This window comes from Aspergillus clavatus, genomic scaffold (genome assembly GCF_000002715.2).
Source record: "Aspergillus clavatus NRRL 1 1099423829791 genomic scaffold, whole genome shotgun sequence".
Classification (NCBI taxonomy): Eukaryota; Fungi; Ascomycota; class Eurotiomycetes; order Eurotiales; family Aspergillaceae; genus Aspergillus; species Aspergillus clavatus.
This window is the reverse complement of record NW_001517108.1, coordinates 2,321,546-2,345,755: the sequence shown is the minus strand read 5'-3', so window position 1 is coordinate 2,345,755 and position 24,210 is coordinate 2,321,546. Positions and strand designations below refer to the sequence as shown.

The 24,210-nt window shown below is 51.0% G+C and overlaps 10 protein-coding genes across 10 annotated transcripts, besides 5 other annotated features; 6 read left to right on the top strand and 4 right to left on the bottom strand.

Annotated features, from left to right (window-relative positions):
* Positions 1 to 227: 227 nt before the first annotated feature.
* Positions 228 to 3,654, top strand: ACLA_075510 (DNA-directed DNA polymerase delta POL3; the record flags this gene model as incomplete). Its single annotated transcript, XM_001275937.1, has 3 exons — positions 228 to 623; positions 679 to 2,861; positions 2,916 to 3,654. The coding sequence occupies 3 exons, from the start codon at positions 228 to 230 to the stop codon at positions 3,652 to 3,654; spliced, it is 3,318 nt and encodes a 1,105-aa protein (XP_001275938.1).
* Positions 3,655 to 4,101: 447 nt separating this feature from the next.
* Positions 4,102 to 5,211, top strand: ACLA_075500 (uncharacterized protein; the record flags this gene model as incomplete). The annotated part of the gene is made up of 4 exons (XM_001275936.1): positions 4,102 to 4,224; positions 4,299 to 4,460; positions 4,518 to 4,524; positions 4,616 to 5,211. 4 exons carry the CDS (start codon positions 4,102 to 4,104, stop codon positions 5,209 to 5,211), a joined length of 888 nt encoding a protein of 295 aa, XP_001275937.1.
* A 940-nt stretch (positions 5,212 to 6,151) lies between these two features.
* Positions 6,152 to 6,174: a microsatellite.
* A 64-nt stretch (positions 6,175 to 6,238) lies between these two features.
* Positions 6,239 to 7,122, top strand: ACLA_075490 (uncharacterized protein; the record flags this gene model as incomplete). Its single annotated transcript, XM_001275935.1, has 3 exons — positions 6,239 to 6,394; positions 6,690 to 6,887; positions 7,036 to 7,122. 3 exons carry the CDS (start codon positions 6,239 to 6,241, stop codon positions 7,120 to 7,122), a joined length of 441 nt encoding a protein of 146 aa, XP_001275936.1.
* Positions 7,123 to 8,527: 1,405 nt separating this feature from the next.
* Positions 8,528 to 9,097, bottom strand: ACLA_075480 (uncharacterized protein; the record flags this gene model as incomplete). Its single annotated transcript, XM_001275934.1, has 1 exon — positions 8,528 to 9,097. The coding sequence occupies one exon, from the start codon at positions 9,095 to 9,097 to the stop codon at positions 8,528 to 8,530; it is 570 nt and encodes a 189-aa protein (XP_001275935.1).
* A 1,347-nt stretch (positions 9,098 to 10,444) lies between these two features.
* On the top strand, positions 10,445 to 10,805 carry ACLA_075470 (uncharacterized protein; the record flags this gene model as incomplete). The annotated part of the gene is made up of 3 exons (XM_001275933.1): positions 10,445 to 10,585; positions 10,641 to 10,705; positions 10,760 to 10,805. The coding sequence occupies 3 exons, from the start codon at positions 10,445 to 10,447 to the stop codon at positions 10,803 to 10,805; spliced, it is 252 nt and encodes an 83-aa protein (XP_001275934.1).
* A 350-nt stretch (positions 10,806 to 11,155) lies between these two features.
* ACLA_075460 (putative C2H2 finger domain protein) lies at positions 11,156 to 12,553 on the bottom strand (the record flags this gene model as incomplete). The annotated part of the gene is made up of 3 exons (XM_001275932.1): positions 11,156 to 11,399; positions 11,453 to 12,162; positions 12,299 to 12,553. 3 exons carry the CDS (start codon positions 12,551 to 12,553, stop codon positions 11,156 to 11,158), a joined length of 1,209 nt encoding a protein of 402 aa, XP_001275933.1.
* Positions 12,252 to 12,277: a microsatellite.
* Positions 12,554 to 13,136: 583 nt separating the features above from the next.
* cyn1 (putative cyanate hydratase) lies at positions 13,137 to 13,659 on the bottom strand (the record flags this gene model as incomplete). Its single annotated transcript, XM_001275931.1, has 2 exons — positions 13,137 to 13,580; positions 13,639 to 13,659. The coding sequence occupies 2 exons, from the start codon at positions 13,657 to 13,659 to the stop codon at positions 13,137 to 13,139; spliced, it is 465 nt and encodes a 154-aa protein (XP_001275932.1).
* A 1,009-nt stretch (positions 13,660 to 14,668) lies between these two features.
* pld2 (putative phospholipase D (PLD)) lies at positions 14,669 to 18,331 on the top strand (the record flags this gene model as incomplete). The annotated part of the gene is made up of 5 exons (XM_001275930.1): positions 14,669 to 14,860; positions 14,937 to 15,330; positions 15,385 to 15,528; positions 15,587 to 17,577; positions 17,642 to 18,331. The coding sequence occupies 5 exons, from the start codon at positions 14,669 to 14,671 to the stop codon at positions 18,329 to 18,331; spliced, it is 3,411 nt and encodes a 1,136-aa protein (XP_001275931.1).
* Positions 16,236 to 16,318: a microsatellite.
* Positions 18,332 to 19,329: 998 nt separating the features above from the next.
* Positions 19,330 to 19,596, top strand: ACLA_075430 (uncharacterized protein; the record flags this gene model as incomplete). Its single annotated transcript, XM_001275929.1, has 2 exons — positions 19,330 to 19,492; positions 19,565 to 19,596. The coding sequence occupies 2 exons, from the start codon at positions 19,330 to 19,332 to the stop codon at positions 19,594 to 19,596; spliced, it is 195 nt and encodes a 64-aa protein (XP_001275930.1).
* A 564-nt stretch (positions 19,597 to 20,160) lies between these two features.
* Positions 20,161 to 20,189: a microsatellite.
* Positions 20,190 to 21,101: 912 nt separating this feature from the next.
* ACLA_075420 (uncharacterized protein) lies at positions 21,102 to 23,143 on the bottom strand (the record flags this gene model as incomplete). Its single annotated transcript, XM_001275928.1, has 2 exons — positions 21,102 to 22,205; positions 22,256 to 23,143. 2 exons carry the CDS (start codon positions 23,141 to 23,143, stop codon positions 21,102 to 21,104), a joined length of 1,992 nt encoding a protein of 663 aa, XP_001275929.1.
* Positions 23,144 to 24,147: 1,004 nt separating this feature from the next.
* Positions 24,148 to 24,210: part of a mobile genetic element that runs on past the window's edge.

Here is a 24,210-nt window from a genome sequence, read left to right as displayed (position 1 = left end):
ATGAGCGCGACGTCAGATCACGTGGTGCGGAGTCTACGCGTAAAGAGCGTCACGTTCGGAGCGCGACCAGAACACGACTTCCTGTTTCGGAAGCGCAGTCGCCGTTGAATTAGTCGTACCTCCGTCTATGCGACCTCCTTGGCTTCCTGGTCTCTGCCCTTTCTCTTGCAATAGCCGTTTGATCCAGTCATTTATCCCAACGAGGATTTGTTCTATGAGTTGTGACCATGCCTGAAGCTGTCGCGATGGCCCAGAAGCGGGTGCTGGGAGAAGCAACAAATAATCCCCGCGGTGCCCTGAATTCTCCCGCTGCAGCAAAGAAACGAAAGCTCGATGGACAGCCTTCCGCAAGAATCAATTCGATACCCCAAAATGGTCAGCGGAAAAACTTCGGCTCAAGTCAACCCCAGAAAAGCCAATTTGAGGAGGAAGTTTTGGAGAAGTTGACGCAGGATATAAATGGTCTCAAGGACAGCAACACAGAGAAGGATCAACAATGGGAACGACCACCCTTAGGAGACTTCGATGCGGCGAAAGAAAATATCTGCTTCCAGCAGATTGATGCGGAGGAAGGGACAATCACTGGCGGCAAGACGGCTGTTAGACTCTTCGGCGTTACAGAGGTGGGCTTCATGGTTTCGGCTAATGGCTGCTTGGGTTGTATTAACTCTCTACTAGATCGGTCAATCGGTTCTTCTCCATGTCACCGGCTTTCAGCACTACCTTTACATCGCGGCACCAGTCAACTTCACCAAAGAGGACTGCGATCCCTATCGTGCGTTTCTGGAGAGCAAACTCGGACACTTTCAACCCGTCATTCAATCCGTCCAGATAACGATGAGAGAGAATATCTATGGATTCCAGGGCAATCAGAAAAGTTACTATCTGAAAATAACTGTCACAGAACCAAAGTTCATCAGCAAAGTCCGAGGCGCTCTAGAGCACAATTCGCAGGGCTTGAATTACAAGGGGCTTTGGAGCAGCGCGGATGCGGGTATTTTGACCTTCGACAACATCCAGTATCTTCTCAGGTTCATGATCGACACGGACATCTCTGGTATGTCGTGGGTCGAGGCCAAGGCCGGAAAGTACCGCCTCCTCGATGGACGAGAAAAACTATCGAATTGTCAGATTGAAGCTGTCATCGATTATCGGGACTTGATTTCCCACCCGCCCAACGGCGAATGGGCCAAAATGGCACCCCTTCGCATCCTGTCGTTCGATATTGAGTGTGCCGGTCGTAAAGGAATCTTCCCAGAGCCGAACCACGACCCGGTCATTCAGATTGCCAATGTCGTGACTCGTTATGGAGAATCAAAACCATTCATTCGGAATGTTTTTGTTCTGGATACTTGCAGTCTTATTGTGAACACCCAGGTTTTGGAATTCGACAAGGAGGAGAAAATGCTCATGGCATGGCGCGATTTTCTTGAGAAAGTCGACCCCGACGTCATTATTGGATACAATATTGCCAATTTCGACTTTCCTTATCTATTGGATCGTGCAAAGCACCTTAAATGTGGTGGGTTTCCGTATTGGACACGAATGAAGGGTATCCTTTCGCAGGCTACCTCGACCAACTTTTCTAGCAAGCAGATGGGCAACCGAGACACAAAGGCAACGAACACAAACGGAAGAATACAGCTTGATCTCCTTCAGCTGGTGCAGAGGGACTACCATCTGCGAAGTTATACACTGAACTCCGTGTCCTACGAATTTCTCAAAGAACAGAAGGAAGATGTTCATCACACAATGATCACCGAGCTGTACAACGGAACTCCTGACTCGAGGCGGCGTTTGGCAGTCTACTGTCTTAAGGATGCTTACCTACCACAAAGACTGATGGACAAACTGATGTGTCTGGTCAACTACACCGAGATGGCAAGAGTCACGGGTGTCCCATTCAATTTCCTGTTGTCTCGTGGTCAGCAGGTCAAGTTCCTCAGTCAATTGTTCCGGAAAGCGTTGGAGCAGCAGCTTGTCATTCCCAATATGAAGTCGACGGATGAGCAAGACTATGAAGGTGCCACCGTCATCGAACCCATCAGAGGATATTATGGCGTCCCAATTGCTACCCTTGATTTTGCGTCTCTATACCCTTCGATTATCCAGGCACACAACCTCTGCTATACGACCCTTTTGAACAAGAATAGTGTCGAAAAGCTCAAATTGAAAAAGGACGACGATTACATTGTGACTCCGAACGGCGACATGTTCTGTACGGCTAAAGTGCGCAAAGGTCTCCTGTCGCAGATTCTGGAAGAACTGCTTTCCGCCAGAAAACGCGCGAAGAAAGAGTTGGCCATCGAAACTGATCCTTTCAAGAAAGCCGTTCTCAACGGAAGACAGCTTGCTTTGAAGATCAGCGCTAACAGTGTCTACGGCTTGACTGGAGCCACTGTAGGAAAACTGCCTTGTTTACCTATCGCAAGTAGTACAACGAGTTATGGACGTCAGATGATTGAGAAAACCAAGCAAGAGGTGGAAGCAAAATACACAATTGCTAATGGCTATTCTCACGACGCTAAAGTTATCTATGGTGACACTGATTCGGTCATGGTGAAGTTCGGCGTGAGTGAATTGGAGGACGCCATGAAACTTGGACAGGAGGCAGCAGACTTTGTCTCCTCGAAATTTCTGAAGCCGATCAAGCTCGAGTTCGAGAAGGTGTACTTTCCATATCTTCTGATCAACAAAAAGAGATATGCTGGCCTGTACTGGACGAACCCGAAGAAGTTCGATAAGATGGACACGAAGGGAATTGAAACTGTTCGCCGAGATAACTGTCTGCTGGTCCAGAATGTTATTGAGACGGTGCTACACAAAATCCTAATCGACCGAGATATCGATGGTGCTCAAGAGTAAGAGCCACTGTCTTGTCGCTTCTCCTCGCTTTTTACTAACTTGACCTGCAGCTACGTCAAGGATACTATCTCGGATCTTCTGCAGAACAAGGTCGACATGTCCAAGCTGGTGATCACGAAAGCGCTCTCCAAGGCAGACTATACGGCGAAGCAAGCCCACGTCGAGCTTGCCGAACGGATGCGCAAACGTGACGCGGGATCTGCCCCGACGCTTGGTGATCGTGTTGCCTATGTCATCGTGAAAGGTGCTGGAGGTTCGAAGAACTATGAGAAGTCTGAGGACCCAATCTACGTTTTGGAAAACAACATTCCTATTGACACAAAATACTACCTCGATAACCAATTGGCAAACCCTCTCGGTCGTATCTTCGAACCTATTCTCGGGGAAAAGAAGGCCAGCCAACTCTTGACGGGCGAACACACTCGGTCCATTTCTGTCGCGGCACCTACGCTCGGCGGTCTCATGAAGTTCGCAAAGAAAACCCAGACGTGTATGGGTTGCAAGAAACCCCTTTCTGGTAAAGAAGAAATGGCTGGCGCTGTCTGCGAGCATTGTCGCCCGCGCATGGGTGAGCTCTACACCCGAACCCTGAACAAGGTTTCTGATCTGGAAGTCCGTTTCGGCCGGCTCTGGACCCAATGCCAGCGGTGCCAGGGCAGTCTACACTGCGAAGTTATCTGCTCGTCTCGGGACTGTCCTATCTTCTACATGCGTATGAAAGCGAAGAAGGATGTTGAGGATGCAGAGAAAGAATTGTCGCGGTTCGATTTCGACCCCGGTGCATGGTAGCCTGATATGGGTTGAACATGGATTGCGATAACCTGTATTAGTATTGGGCAACGTATTGAGCATGATTTGGACTTTGTTAGGGCGCATTGGGCGAACACAGGCTGCAAACTGGGTATGGATGGGTCAATCAATACAGCATATAATGGCTTACGATGTGGTATAGTACAGCACTTATTCTATATTTCTGGAATTCATAAATCATCCTGGTAGATCCGTTTATTAAATGATCTGAATTATATTGGGTCCGAAGTTGCAGGAATAACATGCAGTGCAAAGCTTGGACAACAGTATTTGTAGTCTCAACTGGCTGGTGGAGACGCTAAAGTGAATGACGGGCAGCTCGCGGAGTCTTGGCGCGGAGTCCCTCGAATTTGTGCAACAGCTGCGTCGATCACGATTCTGGAAGACTTCGCCAACTTTATCTCAACGTTGTATTCACGATTCACGATGCCTTCAAGCGATTACCAGCCTCCTCGAAACCCAACCGTCGAAGAATGTAGCGACGAACAGGGCGACAAACCTCAATCGCAAAATTTGAATGCGCAACGCAGACTATCGTCCTGGCCGGAGGTGAGTGCATCTCGACCGATTCCAGCACACATAGGTGCCTGGAGCATTCATTGACAGAGAATTTCGAACCATAGATCTGCTCGCAACACGAATCCGTCCTCTCGTCGCACCTGGATATGCTCAACGGTGTCAAGAACCAAGTCGCAGGCAACGGTGACGCCTTCCGCCTGATTTCCTCGATGGTCGAGAAGACGAATAAACTGGTGACGCAATTCCAAGTCATCAAGAAGCAATTGGTGGGTGTCTGCCTGGCATGCGCAAAGTGTTCTGCTGTTGCTAACAATAGGAACTAGATGAATCGTAAGTTCCTGCAGGGAAACTTTTGCCGACGGGATTCCGTTTTCGCGCGAGATTTGGTGAGGACGAATAGAGAATTGACTTTTGGGTTTAGGACCAGCGTCTTTCGGGGGTGTGCCTGATCAGGGAGCGAGAACAGAAATGCCCGGCAACAGCGACTCATCGCGACGTAATAACTCGACCGAAGGAAAGAAACGGCTGAGGATGGATGAGGACGCCGTGCAGGCAGACATTGACGTTCGCCCGGGTGAAGAACAAGGAGACGTGGAACCTACTCGATCTCAAAAGCGGAAACGACGGGAAATGGTCATCGCAGGCAGCGAGATCGATGTGCGGGACGTCATGCCCGTGTCGATGGAGACGGAAGATATCTCGGAGGAGGTACAGCGGCGCTTGAAGATCAAGGAGGAGCGGCGCAAGAAGAGGGATGCAAGGGCCGAGAAGGGCGACGCAAAGCCAGAGAAGCGAAAACGGGATAGTCTCGCGTCGAACGGTAGCGCTTCCTCGGCCGGTGGTGCATCCAGACCGAGGAGGAAGAAGACAAAGACCGACGCGGTGGATGTAGGCAGCGCTACGAATTCCTCGTCGCAGGCAGACGGTAGCAAACCTGCAGAGAGAAAGCGTGGTTCGGAAGTTTTCGTTGACAACCAGTCGACGTCAGGAACAAAGAGACAAAGGAAGGCTTCTTGAAGTTAGGGACGTCTTCGAGTTGGACGCTTTTTAGTCAGGTATGACACCTTTATTTTCATTTCGAAGTGAGTGGTATTGCTAAAAACAATGCAGGACACGGAAAATTTCGCATTCGAACCATCCATTGACACCGAAAATCAATGGAAGGATTATTTTCGACAGCCAATTGGTGTTGTGGTAGTGGACGGGTGCCTGTTCTGCCAGTGCTTGTCATGGTTGAGCCGCTGAAATGCCTGCAACGGGCCTATTTTTAGGTGGAGCCTGAGCTAAATAAGCTTATTTCCGCTGGTTCAGGAACAACAAATTGAGTTTCTGCACAAATCTGGGGTATACATCATTGACTTGCAGCGATCAACACATCCGTCTGTCGTGCAATTCAGACAAAGCTCTGACTACAAAATGACTCCAAGATTTGCTTCTCATGGCTACCTTCGCTTCTACCGATCTTGCAACTCAATGACAGCAGTCGGTCGTCAACGACCGCAATTAACGACCATGGTCATGTCCAGAACTCAGAACTTCTGGATCGCTGCCTGCGATGCCCTCCCGTCTATATCAAGCCCTCCATTCTCTTCCCGGGCTCATACTGATTCTTTCCTTCTTCATCTACCAAGATCAGTGTGCTTTTACCAGTCTCCAACTCGAAGAAACCAAAGAACACATCAAGAACTCTTCAAAATTATCAAGACCACACCGCAGACCTCACCTCAAGCACCCCACTGCTATACGAGTCCCTCAGTAGGGGCTGAAATCGGAGCGTTGCTTTCAAAATTGTTTAAAAATCCTCTAACAAATTGGGCAAAAAAAAATCCCCCCCAAAAATAATCCGTTGTTAAATTGTCTTTTTTTTTTTAACCTTTTTTCCTCACGAAGGAAATAAAGGGATCCGTTCTTGAGAATAAGCTAAACCGACCAGAGCCGGTAGCAGTGGGCATTCATCAAAAAAAAAAAAAAAAAAAAAAACCGCAATACCTTCACCTTCTTGAATCTGTTCTTCTCCTCTTTCTTCCGGAAAGCTAAAAACCCAATGGCTTTCTATAGCAACGGAATGAACGCAAATCCCTTGAGCTCCGGCTCGGGTTTCGGTGGCCACAACGCCAGGTTTCTTCAAGCTTCTGCTTCAAATGGCGGGCTGCCGAATGGAACTGGACAACCCTCCGGTGGTCATCACCGCAATGGACAAGTAAGTATCCAGCTGAGATGAACCTTCTACCCTGTCAATGGAAGGATTCGGGCAATTAGCTGATGATCTTGCTAGTCCCCTCAGGGGAACAGACGGCGGGGCAGAAGAACTGGAGGTCAAAGACCAAGCCAGCAGCCTCGTCGGTCTCCCAAACCAAATGGGGTGAACAAGAATCAGTTCACTCCCAATAACCTGGGCAAAATGCCTAGAAACGGAAAGCCGCAGCAAAATTCGGTGAGTGCCTTTCTTCTGCTGATGGCTGTGTGTATGATTCTAGAACTGACAACAAGATTAGGCGCCTAGACAACCCGGTCCTAACAACGGCCAGCGTGGACGACGTGGACAGCGTGGACAGCACGCACAGAAAGTCTTCATTGCTCCCGCTGGCCCCCGGGATGGCGACGTGGTGATGAGAGATGCGTATGCTCCCATCGCGGCTCCTCAGCCTGACCCCGATGTGGTCATGGTTGACGCTCCTCCCCTCCTTGAAACGGTAAGTTCATTTCCTGCATGAGCTGGATCATCCTACTAACCACTTCATATAGAGGGCTGAGGACCTCACTCGCGGGGCTATGGCAATGAACTGCCTTGTATGTACCGTCTCTCCCTGTTTCTGAGATCTCTCGCTGACCTTCTGACAGGCCTCTGCCATTTTGGACCTCGCTCTCAATGACGAGGCCCTGGGGAGCACCTGCTACCAAATGGGCGGTGCTCCCTTCTATTTCTGAATTGTCAAGCTCCTCCAGGGGGCGCCAGCGAGTCCCAGCAATTGTCCATTCTGGGCCCTGGCCATCTCAAACCCCCCTGTGAAATGACATCCTTTGGGGCGTTGGCGTCGGCCAATGCCGCGCCCCAACAGAAATACACCATCAGATTGACTGCTTGTGATGCCCGACGGAAGAAAAACAACAAAAAACGCATAACTTTTCTCTCCGAAAAAAAAAAGACTAAAACCACAAAAAAAAAGTCAAAAGGACTATAACCTTTTAAAAAAAAGTTAATTTACAAGCACACACACCCAAAGAACGATCAAAATGACTGGCGACTCCATTGAGGGCCCCAATGGATGTCGACCATATCACTTTCGTTCATGACTTCGACTCGCTCTTCTCTCGAATGTCACTATCGGGCTAGCAGCAGTCAACATGGTGCCAAATCTCAAGTCGAATCCATTCCAAATAATCAAACCTCAATCCCATCAACCGCTTCCGAACCCGCCTGAGTCGAGTCAATTCGATCCTGTGTGGCGAACAAGTCATTTCTGCAAAGTCAATTCCGAAGCACAGCCAGATCTTCTAACTGGTCCGTGTTTCCTTTCGCCTTTCGACTCCCTTCTGTGATTGGACCTGGATTCAACTTGACATTCCGACTGAACAATCAGTCGAAGAAACACGTTTGGGAAAAAGGATATGGCCGGCGCCGGCCACGGGATAGGGAAATTCCCAGCGGAGGAAACTTTTGAAGTTCCAACAAGGGACAACTGAAGGGGATGTAGTGTTCTCTCCACATAAAGTGGGAGGCATTTTTGTCTTGGAGAAGGACTGGTCCACAGGATCAGATCCATTGAGTGAAGTTCCCTCCACATGAAGTGGGAGAACAACTCTTTCTGGGGATGAGAGAAAGGACTGGCCTTTATAGGACCAGGTCCATCGAGACAAGTTCCCTCCACATGAAGTGGGAGGACTTATTTATCTGGGGATGAGGAAGAGAGAGAGAATCTTCTGGTAAAAGCTGTCCAAGCCCAAACAGACAGCTGGAGGATATACTTGGTTTGTCTATCCTGTTTAAGGTTTTTACCTTGTTCACATGAAGTGACAAGGAGGTTTTCCTTGATCCATAGCCCGAATGGGGGGATATTTGTTGTATTGTGCGTTGATGATCACTTGTTTTGTGACGATTTTTTTTTTCTTTTGAATGGAATTGCGCTTTCTCTTCCTTCACTTGATGATCTATTGTAGAGTGTAGAGTGTAGAGTGAAGTTGTAGATTGTCTCTCCATCTCGAGGTCCAAAGACCGATTCGAGCAATGACCCAACGCCCCAACACCAGACTTGTTGTTATATACAAATATACAAATATCATACATAATATACACATTCAAAGCATCATCTCAGCAAATCACTGACCCTATATCTCATTTCTCCTCTCCTCCCTCCGACTCATCCTTCTGCCCCCACGTCCACACATCCCAGATATGCTCTTTGATCAGATCCCCATACCCCTTCCCTTCCTCCAGTGCCTTCTGCTCCTCCCTGAGCCGCCTCTCCTTCCACCCCTCCGTCTCCCCACCCATCCAAATCCGCTCCGCGACCCCCTTCTCCTGCACCTGCCGCGCCTTCAACCTCTCCAGCTCCTCGGTCACCAGCCCTCCCTCGCGGATCTGCGCGTCCCGCGCCGCCCGCAGCTTCGCCTGCACCTCCTGCGCGCGCTGGCTGGGGAGGTCCGCCGGGGCGATGGATGGCGCGGACGCAATGCGCGCCTCGATGCGCTCGACGATGCTGCGTCCTGTGCGTTCGCGGGTGAGGTGGTTCGCGGAGACGCAGAAAGCGCCGGTGAGGAGGACGGTGAGGTGGTCTAGTTTCCGCGGAGGTAGGGCGATGAGCACCGGCGAGACAACGAGGAAGGTAAGCGCGGCGTAATTTTTGAAGCGGATGTAGTCGGCTTGTCGGATGGCTTGCATGTCTGGGTTGTCTTGGGTAGTCATTTTGAGGGTGGGTGTAGGTTTGTTGTAGATTATTGAGGTTTTTATTGTTTTGGTTTATTTTCTTTTGTTTTTTAGGTGCGGATTTGAGGAGATTATGTTATTATGTGATGGGTTTAGGTGTTTTATTATTTGAGGCTGTTCAATAAGCTGGCTATTATTTCTCTCGGCGGTTGAAGCAAAATTTACGGTGGCCCGTTCAGCCCAGAGATGAAGGTCACGTGATAATTCTCATTATACCCAGCTGGGTTTAGTGCCATTGCTTCTCTTAAGAGTCAAGACTTTGTTGACTTGCGACGAGTGCGAACTGCGACGCGTATCTATATGAAAGATGGAAGTGGACATCCCTAAAGCTATCTGATCGGAGATGGCGTCGTTCTGAAAACACTCAATTCCAGCCCTATCAGTATCATGATGGGCCTACAGGCTACGCTGCTACTACGGAGCACTCGGCAAATTCGGCAGACACCAAACAGGCGGTGCTGACTGACTCTAAGAATAGCTCACTCGCCAAGGTGGACAAATGGAAGCTTAAGCAAAGCTTGGCCCCTGTGGTCCATGCCAATCACTATCCAGCAGAACCCGAGATTTAGGGCGATGGAAGAGTGGGTTACAGCCTACTGTGTACAGGCCGAAATGAAGTTGCCTAGCAAGCCACAAGAAACCTATGCAGTATGCACACTACGGACGCTCCGGCAGGAAGCGCTTTTATGCCCAATGGGGAAAGGATGAAAAAAAAGGTTCATTCAAATTGTCTCATGCTTACTGCATGCTCTCTCATCGAATTGCGGTGATATCGAGATGAAACTAGACTGCAGGGGATTTATGTTGAGCTCCAGCGGTTCATATTCAACACTCTCTTCGAGTGGGTACAAGGGGGATTTGAATATCTTCGAAAGTTCGAAAAAGGTCAAAACGATACGACTGGATTGATTATGACGATCTCAAAGGACCAAGCGCTAAACAGACAGACCCAAAACAAGCGTCCCACTAACACCGCCAATCCACAGGGCTAGGGCAGAGTAGCATGGATCATCTCCAGGGCAGGTGGCTGTGAGACGGCTGTCCGTCAGCTCCACCACGAGATTACAACACAGGATATCCTTCTCCAATGAGGGCCAGTCCCTCGTATAAGCGGGAATAAAAAGTAAGTGGCGGTGCGGCTTCAATTCTAGTGGCCGTTCTGCCGCAACTGCCTATATAACTGACCACGATCCCTCCCCGTGCTTCCGTTTCTTTGTACTCCCCGAGTCCGTCAACTGGAACCAAAACTGTCCACACTTCTCTCCTCCCTCTTAACTCTTCCTTTCTCTCGCATAACCATTACCGAATCCACCCTCAATCATCAAAATGGGTCTCTTTGATTTCTTCAAGTCCAAGGATGCTGCTCCTGCCCAGCAGCAGCCAACCTGGGATCCTGCCACGCTCACCATGCAACAGCCCGCGAGCCCCGAGGCTCCATCCACGGAGCGTGTTGTAGCGGAGCAACCGGTTCGTCTCTCGTTGTCTTTCCACGCAACCAACACGATCGCTAATATACTCGAAGAATAACCAGGAGGACATGAAGATGCAGCTGCGCGGTGGTGGTGCTGGAGATGTGTGCTGTGGAGTGTATGTTTGATCGTCCCATTGGATGGATTGCGGACTGGGCTAATTCGGCGTCAGGTGTGCGGGTATCCTCTGCTTCGAGTGCTGCGAGGACTGCTGTTAGGTTCTGTGAAGGAGTTGTTCTCTAGACTGGAGTGGAGACGAGCTACGAGATGTATGGCTCTGCGGTGTGCTTGGTCCGATTCGCTTGTCGAGGACTTACTTTGTTTATCATATTATTATACCCTTCGCTACCTGATTTCTGAGTATCATGGAATTGAATACCATATCTCGTGAACTGATATTGATAGATGGCTTGATTGTTCTGGTGTTATGGGTTCCCCATGTGGAACGTGTGTTGTTGTGCTGGAAGTTCAAAGAACTCTCTATCCCTCCTGATAACCTTATGCAGTGGACCTTTATAGATACAATGGTTGCATCGATACAGTCCCGCTAGTCATCATTCTCCGCCACTTACCGTTTGAACTTGCTGGCGTCGACGCCGATTGTGGTGGCATTGGTCAAGTCCAGCTTGCCGGCTTCATACTTGACAGTTCCATCGGGATTATAACCAGCCGCCTGGATCAATCCGCCGGTCATCTCGTCGATGATCTGGCCGAACTGATGGTTGTCGTTAATATAGCAGCGGGTACTGGCCGACTCGCAATGGGCCACCAGAGCGGCAGTGGTCTTGAAGAATTTCTGGCATCCAGGACACCTGGCAATGATATTAACCTTAAGTCTGTATAAATCCGAAGTGACCACACCTACTGCATGCCTCTCCCTCCCTGACTCTTCATGATCATATGCTCCTCAAACTCCTTCATGGTGTTGAACCGTGCCCCGCAAGGACAGACGTACTCGCCGCTGTACGAGTTGAAGAAATTGGTCGCATCCCAGTTACTCTGGAGCGTTCGCAGCGTCTGGCCCGCATCGAAGGTTGCTGCCACGCCAAACGGACGATGACCTTGATTTTCCTCCTGTTCCGCCGACTCCTGGATCGCCCGGAGCGGCTCCTTGCCCTTCCACCCCTGCGCCCGAGTCCCATTCACAATCGCGAGTTCTGAGAACGCCATCAGCTCCACAGGCACGGCACCAACCGCCGCGCGGGCCCGTCCTGGTGGCTGGGGCCAGTGCTTCAGCGCCAGCATGGCGGAGACGCTGGCGGTGGGGTCGTGCTCGCCCAGCTTGGGCTGGTGGGCCATCGCCTCGCGGTTGTCGTACTCGAGCGGGTTTGGATCGACCTTGACGCCACCGTCGATGTCGTCGTTGTCGCTCGGGCCGGGGATGATGGGCATGGGCGAGCCCTCGCCGACTTTAAGGGCCTGTTTGATGATGAGCTTCTTGGACTTCTCCTGCAGGAGGCGGGCTCTGGTGATGCCGGGACACTCGTCGTCTTCGATGTGGCGCATCATGCTGCTAGCGCTTTTGAAGTGAGCTTTGCAGCCGTAGCATTCGAGGTTTTGTTCGGCGCGGTGGTTCTGTCATTCATATCATGGTCGTTAGTATGACATTGTCTACTTTTTACTCTCTCTCTTTCTCTCTCTGCTTGTGGTATGTCTCAGGTTCGTTTCTTTCTTTCTTTCTTTTTTTTTTAAAAAAAAACCCCTCACTCACCTGGCGAATATGCACATCGCGGCCCCCCTCGCTTCGAAAATCAATGCCGCAGATGGGACAGACGATATGCTTGTTGCTCTTGATCTTGTGGATGAGGAGCCGCTGCTCGTCCTGGAAGTCCTCATCACAGCGGCTGCAGTACTCGTGTTCGGGAGTGAAGCGTTTGTGTCTCTTCATCTCCTCGACTGAATCGAAGAGGCGAGGGCAGTTGGGGAAGGTGCAGCGGGTCTTTCTGGGGGTCGCTGGACCGGACATTTTGAGGTTGGTGTGTTGAGGGTTGTGTTGGAGATGAGGTATTCAGGTGAGAGTGGACAAGAGTGGGTGAGAGCGAGGTTGAGTGAACTGTAAGAGCAGGAGTGAAGGAGAACGATGGAAGTGAAGTTTGGCAGATTGTGTTGGATCTTTTGAAAGAAGGAGTAGTGAGAAAGCTTGCTCTATGAGTGTACAATTACTCAATTACTAGCACTGATACCTATTCACTATTATGTTAGACCCTCTCTTTATAGAATTTTATATGACTTCAAAATCACTCGTTGAGCACTACTCCATGAAAGGTATGAATCACCTTGAAGGTATAGTATTCACACCATGGTATCTGGCACTTCATTTCTCATATTTTACAATAAGAAGCAGTGGTTCAGCCATGGAGAGACTAGCACTATAATGGCACATCTGTATCACACCTACTCTACTAAGGATCTGTTATTGAAATTATATCAAGTCCATTATCATAGGTTTCCATATTCCCTACTAAGCGACACCCTCAGAAACGCGAGAAAGGCAACCTAGAACAATCAGCACCCAGTCCAAGCATCCCACCTCAAAACAAGAAAAAGACTCACCATTTCCCCCTCAGCGTGATAACAGCCCAATTGTTCCCATCAGCGTCCGTCTCCTTCTCGACCTTTGTCGAAAACGAAATCGCACTCATGATCCCATCCCCAAATTTCTCGTTCAGCACCGCCTTGTACGCATACCCATAGTTCTGCACAATCTCGTACAGCCGGTAGATCAGCGGCTCCTTCGGCGGCATCTCGACGGAGCGGCCGCGGTCCGGGAAGCCGCCGAGCTGCTCCTCGAGGACCGGGGTGGGGATGTCGAGGAGCGAGGACAGCTTCTCGATGTCCTCGGGCGAGGCCTTGGCCTGGCCGTAGAAGATGGCGGCGGCGGCGACTTCGTTGCGGCCGATGTGCTGGGCGATCTGCTCGAAGGTGAGCTTTTTGGTTGCTTTGGCGCTGAAGAGGGTCTGGGAGGACTGGGGGAGGTTGGGGTGCTGGGTGGCCTGTTGGGTGCTGCTGGGTTAGTGGTTGTTTTGGCTTAGTAGGTGTTGGTGGACTGACGTCAAGGGTTGCGAGAGACATTGTTGGGATGTAGGTATCTGGTGCGAGGGGTTTAGACTGGATATAGGAAGAGAGAGTCACTACGCTGTTAAATAGGAGTTCAATTGAAAACAAAGCTTGACTGGATGAAGTCCTTCAGGGCGATGTCACTCTTACTTAAATAACCAGCAGTGGACGATCTTCTCCAACGGTTGATGCGGGGAGATAAGAGGAGTCAAGACTGATACGGTAATGTTACAGTTGACACCCCTCAGTTGTCACTTTTGTTTGCATTGATGATAAGGTATTTACGGTACGGTATTATATGAGACCACAGTGCACTGCGGGGTTGGGAGTTACGGTACTACGGTACCAGTCAGTGAGGAGATTCACACAATCTCTCAGATTTGTATGCTATGAGTATGAATGATATTAGAGGTCTAAGAGCTATGATTGCAATAATGCTATATGTATCAGTTGTATCAGTTTCAACATGGAGTAGAAGTCTCATTATGAGTTCTATTACATGAGTGATGAGACACAGCTAGAAGGGACCCATATGTGAGATGTATATTTCAGCGGGGACATTTATGCGTGTGGACTGTGGACTAATGAGTAAGCCCTTCATTATTTATACACCTGTTTAGATGTGGGATCTCCAGGCTCCAACATTATCATCAATCCGACACATACTCCGTACTAACATAGTCATCAAGCCTGTGCATCACTCATACAGTCATACTATCAATGTCTCTCCACTCTATCCGGCCCTAGCGGGGCAAACGTGGCGCGCCGTCAACAAACCAACGAGGCTGAGCGGGATGGTGAGGCTGTGCGCTGTGATGGTGAAACTGGGCTGATCTCTGCCCCGCGGTCGAATAATAAATAGCTATGGGTACTTCTTCGTGCATTGTTACGTCTGACATCTGTTCGTTGACCATTGATTTTGCCGTGTAATTTCATCGTTCTCAGCGCTGCCGAATCACCAAGTATCTTGTTGTTTCCGTTGTCAACCCCTTATCATCCGGTCCGCTCATATTGACAGCCGGCCATGTCGGGACGAGAGGATGATCTGGCTTACGGCAAGTACTACCAGCGGGATGACGGCCAGGGAGAGAGCACAAGAGGTTTTGTAGGTGATACCTTCAACAAGCTGCGGAATACCTACAAGCAGCACCACTCGCAGTCGCCGCCGCCGGGACAGAATCAGCCCCAGAGCAGTTATAATCCAGGGGGTTACGGTGTAAGTGTCGCAGACATGTTTTGCTAGTCTTGGGTTCACCTGGAGGAAGTCAGCTGTTGATGATTTTGTTGCTCAGGGCCAGAATTTCTCCCCGAATCAAGGCGCGCCGCAGACCTATCCATATGGAACCCAGGGTCAGAACCAGAACGAGAACCAGAACCCCGCGTACCAGGAACCCGGGTACCAAGGAAAGCCTGCGAAACAGGACAAATTCTCCGGATTGCTGGGAAAGTTTCAGGACACCGTCGCCACTCTTGGAACAGATGTGGCCCAACGGCTCGGAACGGCCCTCGACCCCCAGGCGTACGCGCAATATGGCACGCCCCAACCCCAATCGCAGCAACGGTTCGGCAGCTTTGCTGCGCCCCGGCAGGCCAATGATGCGAAGTGGTATGTCGACGGGTGCTCTTACTTCTATGCCGTCTCGAAGGCACTAGAGAGTGCTAAGGAGTCGATTTGGATTCTGGACTGTAAGTGGCCCCGCCCGTTTGAGCATATTATTTGAAGCTGATAATCGTCACCAGGGTGGCTGTCCCCCGAATTGTACCTCAGACGTCCACCGGCGAAGAATGAGCAATATCGCCTGGACCGGATGCTGCACGCTGCTGCCCAGCGCGGAGTGCGCGTCAATATCATCGTGTATAAGGAGGTGACCCAGGCATTGACTCGTACGTATCGGCTGAGGGATGGATGAACGGCACATGCTGGTTTCTAACTCTACTACAGTCTCGTCTTCCCATACCAAGCATGCTCTCGAGGACCTCCACCAGAACATCGCCGTGTTCCGTCACCCCGACCATCTTCCCGATCGTCAGAATCTCCACTCCTCGATTACTACAACCCTGCAGAATCTGACCCTGGACACCGTCTCACTTGCCAAGATGTCCGGTGATGCGCTCAAGGGTATCTATGGCATGAACGAGGATGTGATTCTCTACTGGGCGCACCACGAAAAGCTGTGTCTCATCGACGGCAGAATTGCCTTCATGGGCGGCCTGGACATGTGCTTTGGCCGCTGGGATACACATCAGCATGCAATCGCTGATGTCCACCCAACCAATCTCGACGATATCGTCTTCCCTGGCCAAGATTATAACAACGCGCGAGTTCTCGACTTTCAGGATGTCGTGCACTGGGAGAAGAACCAGCTCAATCGGGAACGGACCTCGCGTATGGGCTGGTCTGATATCTCGGTCAGTCTGCACGGTCAGGTCGTGGAAGATCTGCGCCGGCATTTTGTAGAGCGGTGGAACTTTATTTACGACACCAAGTACCAGGTTCGCAAGGATGTGAGATACTCGAAACTTGCGCTGTACGGTCGGCCCAGCTCCTCTACAAGCCAACAGCAGTCGGCTGCGAATAATCAACCTCAATCGCAGCAGCAGCAGCAACCACATCAACCCCAATACCAGCAGCAGAGCCAACCTCAGTACCAGCAGCAGCACCAGCCTCAGCAACCAGCTGATCTCTCGGCCTACCCGCCCCAGACAACCGTTGGTGGCCAAGGAGCACCAAACTATCAGCCTCCATCGCCTGGCTACGGTGGACAGTCGCCATCGCAAGCCCAGACCGGCTCCCACCAGTACTCCTACACCGGGGACTCATTCCCACCACCTCCCCCTGGGCCACCGCCAACCCAATCTTATGGGTCGACTCCAACTCAGTCTTATGGATCGGCTCAATCGCCCAATCAGGGCCAAGGTCAGGCACCTTATTTCCCTCCACCTCCAACTCAGGAGGGATCCCATTCCCAGACAAGAGGCATGGACGACTACTATGAGGGCTCACGGGGCCAAGGTGACCCCGACCGCAGCAGTTTCAACCCTCGCCGCTTCAAGGACGAAATCACGGGTTATGGCAATGTCCTCCGCGGGCAACTGGCGGGACAGGTGCATCAGTACCAGGATCGTCTAAGTTCCTTCGGGCGCCCTGGTCCCCAGCAGCGAGGCAACATGTCCTGCCAGATCGTGCGCAGCTGCACGAAATGGAGTAACGGAACACCCACCGAGCATTCGATTGCCGACGCATATGCAGCGATCATCCGCAACAGTGAGCACTTTGTGTACATCGAGAACCAGTTCTTCATCACGGCGACTGGTGATTCCCAGAAACCGGTTCGGAACCAGATCGGTGCTGCCATCGTTGAGCGTATCCTACGTGCTGCTCGGGCAGGCCAGAAGTATAAGATCATCGTGGTGATCCCCACGGTACCCTGCTTTGCTGGGGACCTGGAAGATGAGGCATCTCTGGGAACGCGTGCAATTATGGAGTTCCAGTACAATTCGATCAATCGGGGCGGCCACAGTATCATGGAGCTCATTGCTAAGGAGGGATATAACCCGATGGAATACATCCGATTCTATAACCTCCGCAACTACGACCGGATCAATGCGAACAGCCGCATGTCGGAGATTGAACAGAAGAGTGGTGTTAGTTATGAGGACGCCCGGAAGCAGCATGATCTGAACACCGTTGGCCCAGGCGGCTATGGCCCCGGTGCTACTCGGACCGCTTTTGATACGAGCGTCCCATTTCAGCAGCAGTACCAGCAAGCTGCTCACCAAGTGTCGACGACCAAGTCGACATCCGGCCGATGGGACAGTGTTAGCGAGTGTTATATGCTCCACGGCGAGGACATTCGGAACGTGCCTTGGGAAGGGCCCAGTGAGGCTGAGATTGATGCTTTCGTCACGGAGGAACTCTATGTTCATTCCAAGGTATGCAGTCAGCAACACTGAATGAGGAATGAATCAACTAACGCTTTTTGTTTCTTTTTGCTAGGTCATGATTGCGGATGATCGGGTGGTCATCTGCGGCTCCGCCAACCTGAACGATCGATCTCAGCTAGGCGACCACGACTCCGAGATTGCGGTCATCATCGAAGACCAGACCCCCGTGCAGTCTAGCATGAATGGCCAGCCATGGACCGCCAGCCGCTTTGCCGCCTCCCTTCGCCGGCAACTGTTCCGCAAGCACCTCGGTCTTTTGCCCCCAGAAGACCCTCAGCGGCCGGATGCCAACTCAGAGCCAGTCGGCGTGCCCAACCAGTTCGACTTTGACGCCCCTGAGAGTAGGATCGTCGCCGATCCCCTCGCAGACACCCTCCAGAGCCTCTGGAACACGCGCTCCAGGACGAACACAGAAGTATTCCGTAAAGTCTTCCACGCCGTTCCCGATGACACAGTACGCGACTGGGCCTCATATAGGGAGTTCTACAGCTACTACTTCCAGGGCTCCGACAAGCAGGCGTATGGCAAGGAGGAGAAGGACTCGCGGCCTTCGCGGTTCCAGTACGGGCATGTCGTTCGGGACAACTTCGCCCCTGGCGCTGAAGGCGTGCGCGAGGTGAAGGAACTGTTGAGTCAGGTAAAGGGTACATTGGTGGAGATGCCGTTGATGTTCCTGATCGAGGAGGATGTGGCCAAGTCGGGGTTGGCTCTGAATGAGCTGACGGAGCCGCTCTATACCTAATAGTAGGGATCTTGGATATTTGAGTATCTTCTTTACCTATCGCGAATGATGAATATAACATTTCTTGGTCTTTTTTCTCTTTTTTTTTTTTCTTTGTCGAAATCTGGAGGTTTCCGCCACAATCTCAGGGAGAGTTGAGTTGAGTTGATATTGTCCCGGGGAGAACAATACGAAGCAGGCCGATCACCTGCTGACCGATTGGCCAGCCACCCTGACTTTCACAACCTCCAACCCCTATTGTCATTCTTCCCGCACACGCTGAACACGATACTCGAGTATCTGGCTCTCTATTGTTCTCGTGCATGGCCACTATCTCATATCCACGAGGCACCTTGAGTCAGGAGCGCTGGTAATTGGTCCCTCAACTGCAGAGCCATGAAGAGGCTCTTTGCCCTCTCGAGTATCCACTCCTCTATTCGTTAAGCAACTGAATGGTAGTACTCAGTAAGACCTCGCACTGACATCTCCGCGTTGCAGATCGCAAGTCCAGAGCTGAACTCTCTCCAGCAGCATGGATTCTTCTTTCTCCATAACTCGGCGAGATAAGCCCGAAGCCTATCATTGACGTTGAAAGAAGAATGCTTGCCACAGTGTAACTAGCATTGGCCGGCGAGGAAGCACGGCAACAGCAGCCTCCGAGTGAAGAACAATATCAAGCCCGTTGAATGGGCCCGCCAGTCACAGCGCGGAGGAGTCATCAGGTCCCCATTGATTCTCGCAAGAAGAATATGAACGCTGGCTGCATGAATATACTACGTACCTTCTTCGTTATCCCAAAGCTCAAGGAACGCCACGGTGCGCAAATCCCCTAGCAACATCCCACGAGATGTAGTCGTTTCTTTCAACTTGCCGAACCACAGACACACACCTCTTCCTCCTACAGCATACTCGAGAATCCACCTCCAGCTGCGTTGGCAGGCCGACTCAGCAGAACGAGCAGGGAGCAGCGAGCAACGAAGCACACCAGAAGACCGAGCGAGCAAAGATATAAAGCCGCCATGGACATCCCCCAGCTCAACCTCCTCTTCTCCATCATCGTCATCATCACGCATCCAAACCTCAAAAACCAAAGCTTCAAGCCCAATCTCTGCTCCAAGCAAACCCCCAACTCAACCAAAATGTCTCCCCAGAACACCGTCGAGAACACCGCCATCGTCAAGGGTACGTCCTTCGCTCCCATCTCATCCCCATCCCCATCCATTACATAACACTCCATGCTAACTGCAATCATAGCCTCCCCCGGCGGCGGCTGCGTCGTCATGTAAATCCAGGGCCACGGCGCCTTCCGCCCGCAAAAGTCCCCTCGAAGAACCAAACCAGACCATAATCTGATTTCGACAATTTGAAACCCCCCGGGCCCGAACAAACCCTCCGACGACGACGACCAGAAATGCGGGCGTGCTGCGAGTAGCGGTTATTCTTCTTTCCTTTCCGTCTATCGAAGTGTGAAGTGTCTATAGGCCCCCTGCCCTTCCCCCCTTCTCCCTGAGGAAGAGGTGTGGGGGGTCGAGTGTGCTATGTAGTTGGTGGTAGTGGTGGTGAGCGAGCAGGGGGGAGGGAGGAAGCACGAGGAGGGAGATAATGAGATTCTAGATCTGCTGGGTTTTCCGGTGGAACTCGACTCGGGGTTTCCCATCCTTGTCTTTTTTCTTCTTCCCCAATTTCCACTCTCTTGGTTTTTACCTACTGTTGATTTTGTTCCGGCTGTGTGCTGTGGTTTTCGGGCGGGGGATCTGGTTTGGTGGGTTGTATCAGGGCTGGGACTTACTTACCCTTGTTGTTTTTTTTTTCTTCTGTTTCGCGAGGAGAATTGATGAACTTGGTCGGTCGTCTCGTCTCGTCTAGTCTAGTCTAGTCTGGAAAAAAATGTCAAGGTCTTGATTGATCAATGATGGGTATGCTAGTCTCTTGAGGGATGTGCAGCGCATACGGGGTGACTGTTCACTTGTCATCATGCTCATTTGCCCATTGTGCTACAGAGTATGCTGATAGAAAGTGCGCAACTACGGAGTATGTATGTACAACTTCATGTTTAAGTAATTTGGAAATCGCCTTGACCTAAGACCTTAACTACCAGTAGTCTAAAATCTAAATAGTTTATTGAATTTGAGCCATCCGCTCTTTAACTTTCTTTTAGGATGGAACGGTGGAATGATATCCAAGGTACTCGATAAGTTTACAATACTCCTTAATCCTTCTAGTAAATAAACTCCTCCATTGACCATTCCTACCTAGTAGTCTAGTTCCGACTGTCCTTTATGCTACCATGGTTTATACTCTGTACAAATGCTTCATTAGCGGCGGGTGGTTTGCAGTACTTGGTCAGAGACAATCACGGTGGATGCAATCCGACCATGCCAGGCAAGGAAGACAGACGCATGAGTCCGGGCATCATACCATACAGGAACTCCTTCGGCGTTTATATTGTTGTAATCTAAAACTGTGATTGACTGGTTTGGATGCGTTCAGTGAAGCGGTGGACGACGAAGAAGGAGGCCCCTTTGGACTCGCCGACATTATGATTATTGGCTGGACGGGAAGTGTTTGATGGGAATATCTCGTTCCTGGACTCAGAAGAGACTTACTCCGTAGTATGGATAGTAAGAGATCTAAAAACTGTACTCTTCCGTGGGAACTGGCCTTCAGTTAAAGGCTGGTGGCTCAATAGACTTCTAAGGCTAAGGTCTTGGCAGTGGGGCAGGAAAATCATCATCGTCCATATATGTTCATTGGTTAAGCCGATTTCGAGATTGACGGTACCACCACACAATCAAAGCAGGGTTTCCTTGCGGATGGCGCCCACGCGCGCAATGTCATCTGCGCTCGGCTCCTGCAGCTCCAGATCCGGGGGTGCAAGCGCATTGCCCACCGCGTCCTCGACCTGTTCCACGACGTGCGCGATCAGCCCCACGGAGCGAGCCATGCCGATCTGGCACGTCTCCTCGCCGACGGCGGCCTCGATGCGGCCCTCGCCGCCGTTCTGGGGGAGGTCGGCTTCGAAGGTGTGGCAGAGGGTCTTGAGGGGTTCGAGGAGGCGGGTGCGGAAGTAGAGGTGGGTTTTGGCGAGTTGGAGTTGGGTACGTAGTGCTGGGGAGGAGACTAGGATATAGTACAGGCTCAGGGCGGCGTGGATCGAGGGAGCCAGTGTCTGCGAGAATCGGACCCAGGATGCCACGATGTCAGTGGACACGTTGAGAAGGAGATCGGCCGCGTTGAAGAGGAGGGGGAACAGAACGGAGAAGTAGTGGGGATTGAGGAAGATGTTCGTCTCGTCGGCAGGCTCTGCGCTGGAGGATGTCTGGAGGATCTCGTTCTTCAACCAGCCAATGGCACGATCTTTTACCGTCTGCCACTTGTCATCTTCTAGGACCTTGCGGATGATCTTGAACCGCGCCGTCTGCGAAGGGTGGCTGTGGACAAACACTTCGGGGAGCTGCCGGGTGGCACTGTATGTCTGTCGTGCGGTGCAGGCCGTCACGGCCAGGACGAGGTTTGCGAATTCCTTGTCATCTGTGGGGGGGATGCCGCTGGGGTTGCGCAACGCAAGGACGGTCAAGGCGAGCAGCGAGTCGAGAAGTGGCTGCGGCTGTCCAAACGCTACCTCGTCTGGAGTGTTAATCTCTCCGATGAAGTTGGAATATATCCGAGCGAGATCGGGATACACTGGAACGCTGGCAACCTTGCCGGATGTGAACAGCTCTGCCATGGCCGCCCGAGCCGTCAGAAGCAGCAGCGAGCCATGTCTCTCGAGTGGAATTTCCTCGACCTTCTTTGGGGGTTCATCAAAGTCCAGGGGCGCAGGTTGTTCTTCCGGCGGCCCAGAGACAATCGCAAGGAGTTGCTGGTCGTCCAGCCCAAAGTCCGTCGACAGTGCCTACATCGCGTCAGTGACTTTTCCAAATTGTGGGGCCGCGTCGAGCATACTGTGATCTTCGCCATAATCATGTCTCTCTCCCTTAGGTGTTTATCGTTGGCATACACATCGATCTGCGATTCCTTCCCAGGCACCGGTGTCTGCGGATAGATCTTTTCGTGCACTCGGATGGCCCAGGACATTCCTGGATCTAGGGGGCTGGATAGACTCAATAAGTACGACTTGAGGAGCTCGATGAGACCGAACTGTAGAAATCGCTTGACCAGTGCCGGCTCGTTGTCCGCCATGGGCGACGGGGACTGGATTTCGGCTTCGGGATCTGGGGCAGATGCTTCGGATACTCGCAACACGCTGGACTCACTGGCGGCTCGCGGGGGGGGTGCTGGTCTCTTCGTCGGCGATACGTCTCGGAGGAACTCCAGTAGTGCCACGGTGGTTTCACTGGTTGGCATGGTGGTATACGCTTCGAGAACCGCCTGCAGGGAGGTTGCGAGAAACCGGCTCGGGGATTTGGTCTGGATGCGGGAGTGTAGGATCGAGAGCATTGCTACGAGACAGTTGAACTGCATGATATGCCGTGGAGGGGCGGTCGCATCTTTGGCGGTTTTGTCATCATCCGAGCCGGATGTGGATTCAACCTCATCATCGTCTTCGTCCGGCTCGAGCTTCATCAACGCATCGGACACGCGCAGAATCACTTCTCTCGGATTCCCCAGACGGGCTACATCCTGCAGACATTCCAGCGATTGCGGAAGCATGGGCAGGAGCAGCTGGACCAGGTCCCATCCGATATTCGTGGTGAGGACTTCATCTTGCAACAGGTTGTGGAGAATGGGCAAGCGGGCGGGGGTGAGTTGGTACTCCAATAGGGTGAGATAGGTGAGATAGTCGGTAGCCGGTGGCAGCGCCTGGATGAGAGGATCTTCCTCGCCAGTCATGATATAGATGAGACTGGATGGTATGGTATAGAGACGGGGGGGGAAGAGGGGAGGAATTGTCAGAAGAACAGTACTAGCGGTGGTTGCCAGGAAGATTGATAAGAGATGGAGATAGACTGATAGCGATGGGATTATTGGATATTTGGTGGTGCCTCATATGACATCACTGGCCCACGTGATATAGGCAGTCCTTCCCAATCCCATAGTCTACTCCGTAAGAGTAGAGAGATCTCCTTCCCGAGACTATTATTCTTACTCGGCGGTTCCTCCCACAACCAATTTCTTACTATCTATGAGACTATAAGACTACTACTATGACCCTAGCTCTCGCACGTGTATCTAGATTCTAGTGTACATAGGAAGTCTGCAACTGCCATAAGAGTTTGTCTAATAATAATAATCATTGTTGATGTTGAATTGTTGGTCACCTGATACCAAGGATGATGTAATCAATTATCTAAGCTTGAGGAAAGGAAGCTAGTGTACTAGGATTATTAATGATCTCCATGGCGCGCACTAACTCATAATACTCATTCCTACAGAGTATGTACTAGAGGTAATCACCCCCTTCCGGCACATGATACCACTCCGCAAAATTTTCATCTCAACCACAGATCTGTCCACATTCCACATTAAATTATTCCATAAAAACACATCCAAAATAGATCATAAGTAGTAAATTATATACAATAAAGCACTGCTAATATTTATATCTAGAAAATAATAGTGACACTACTGAAAATTCAGAAGAAATTTAATTTAATATGCCTATAATACTACTATATCTTATAAGCCTACTGCATACCACCCCCCCTCTTCTACCACCATCTTCACCACCTACATAGATAAGGGAGATTCCAGAAACATAGGCATATAATCTAGGGAGCCTACTTTTTATATCATTGCTGCTTTCTTCCCTATCTTTAACACTTATAAGAGAATTAGAGGTGGAATACAGTAAAAATAAGGGAGAGCTGCCTCTTCTACCCCCCCTAGCTATTTACCTGGAGAAAGTAATTAAGGCTGTGGATTAATATAAATTTTAGTTAATTTATGAAGTAGCTCAC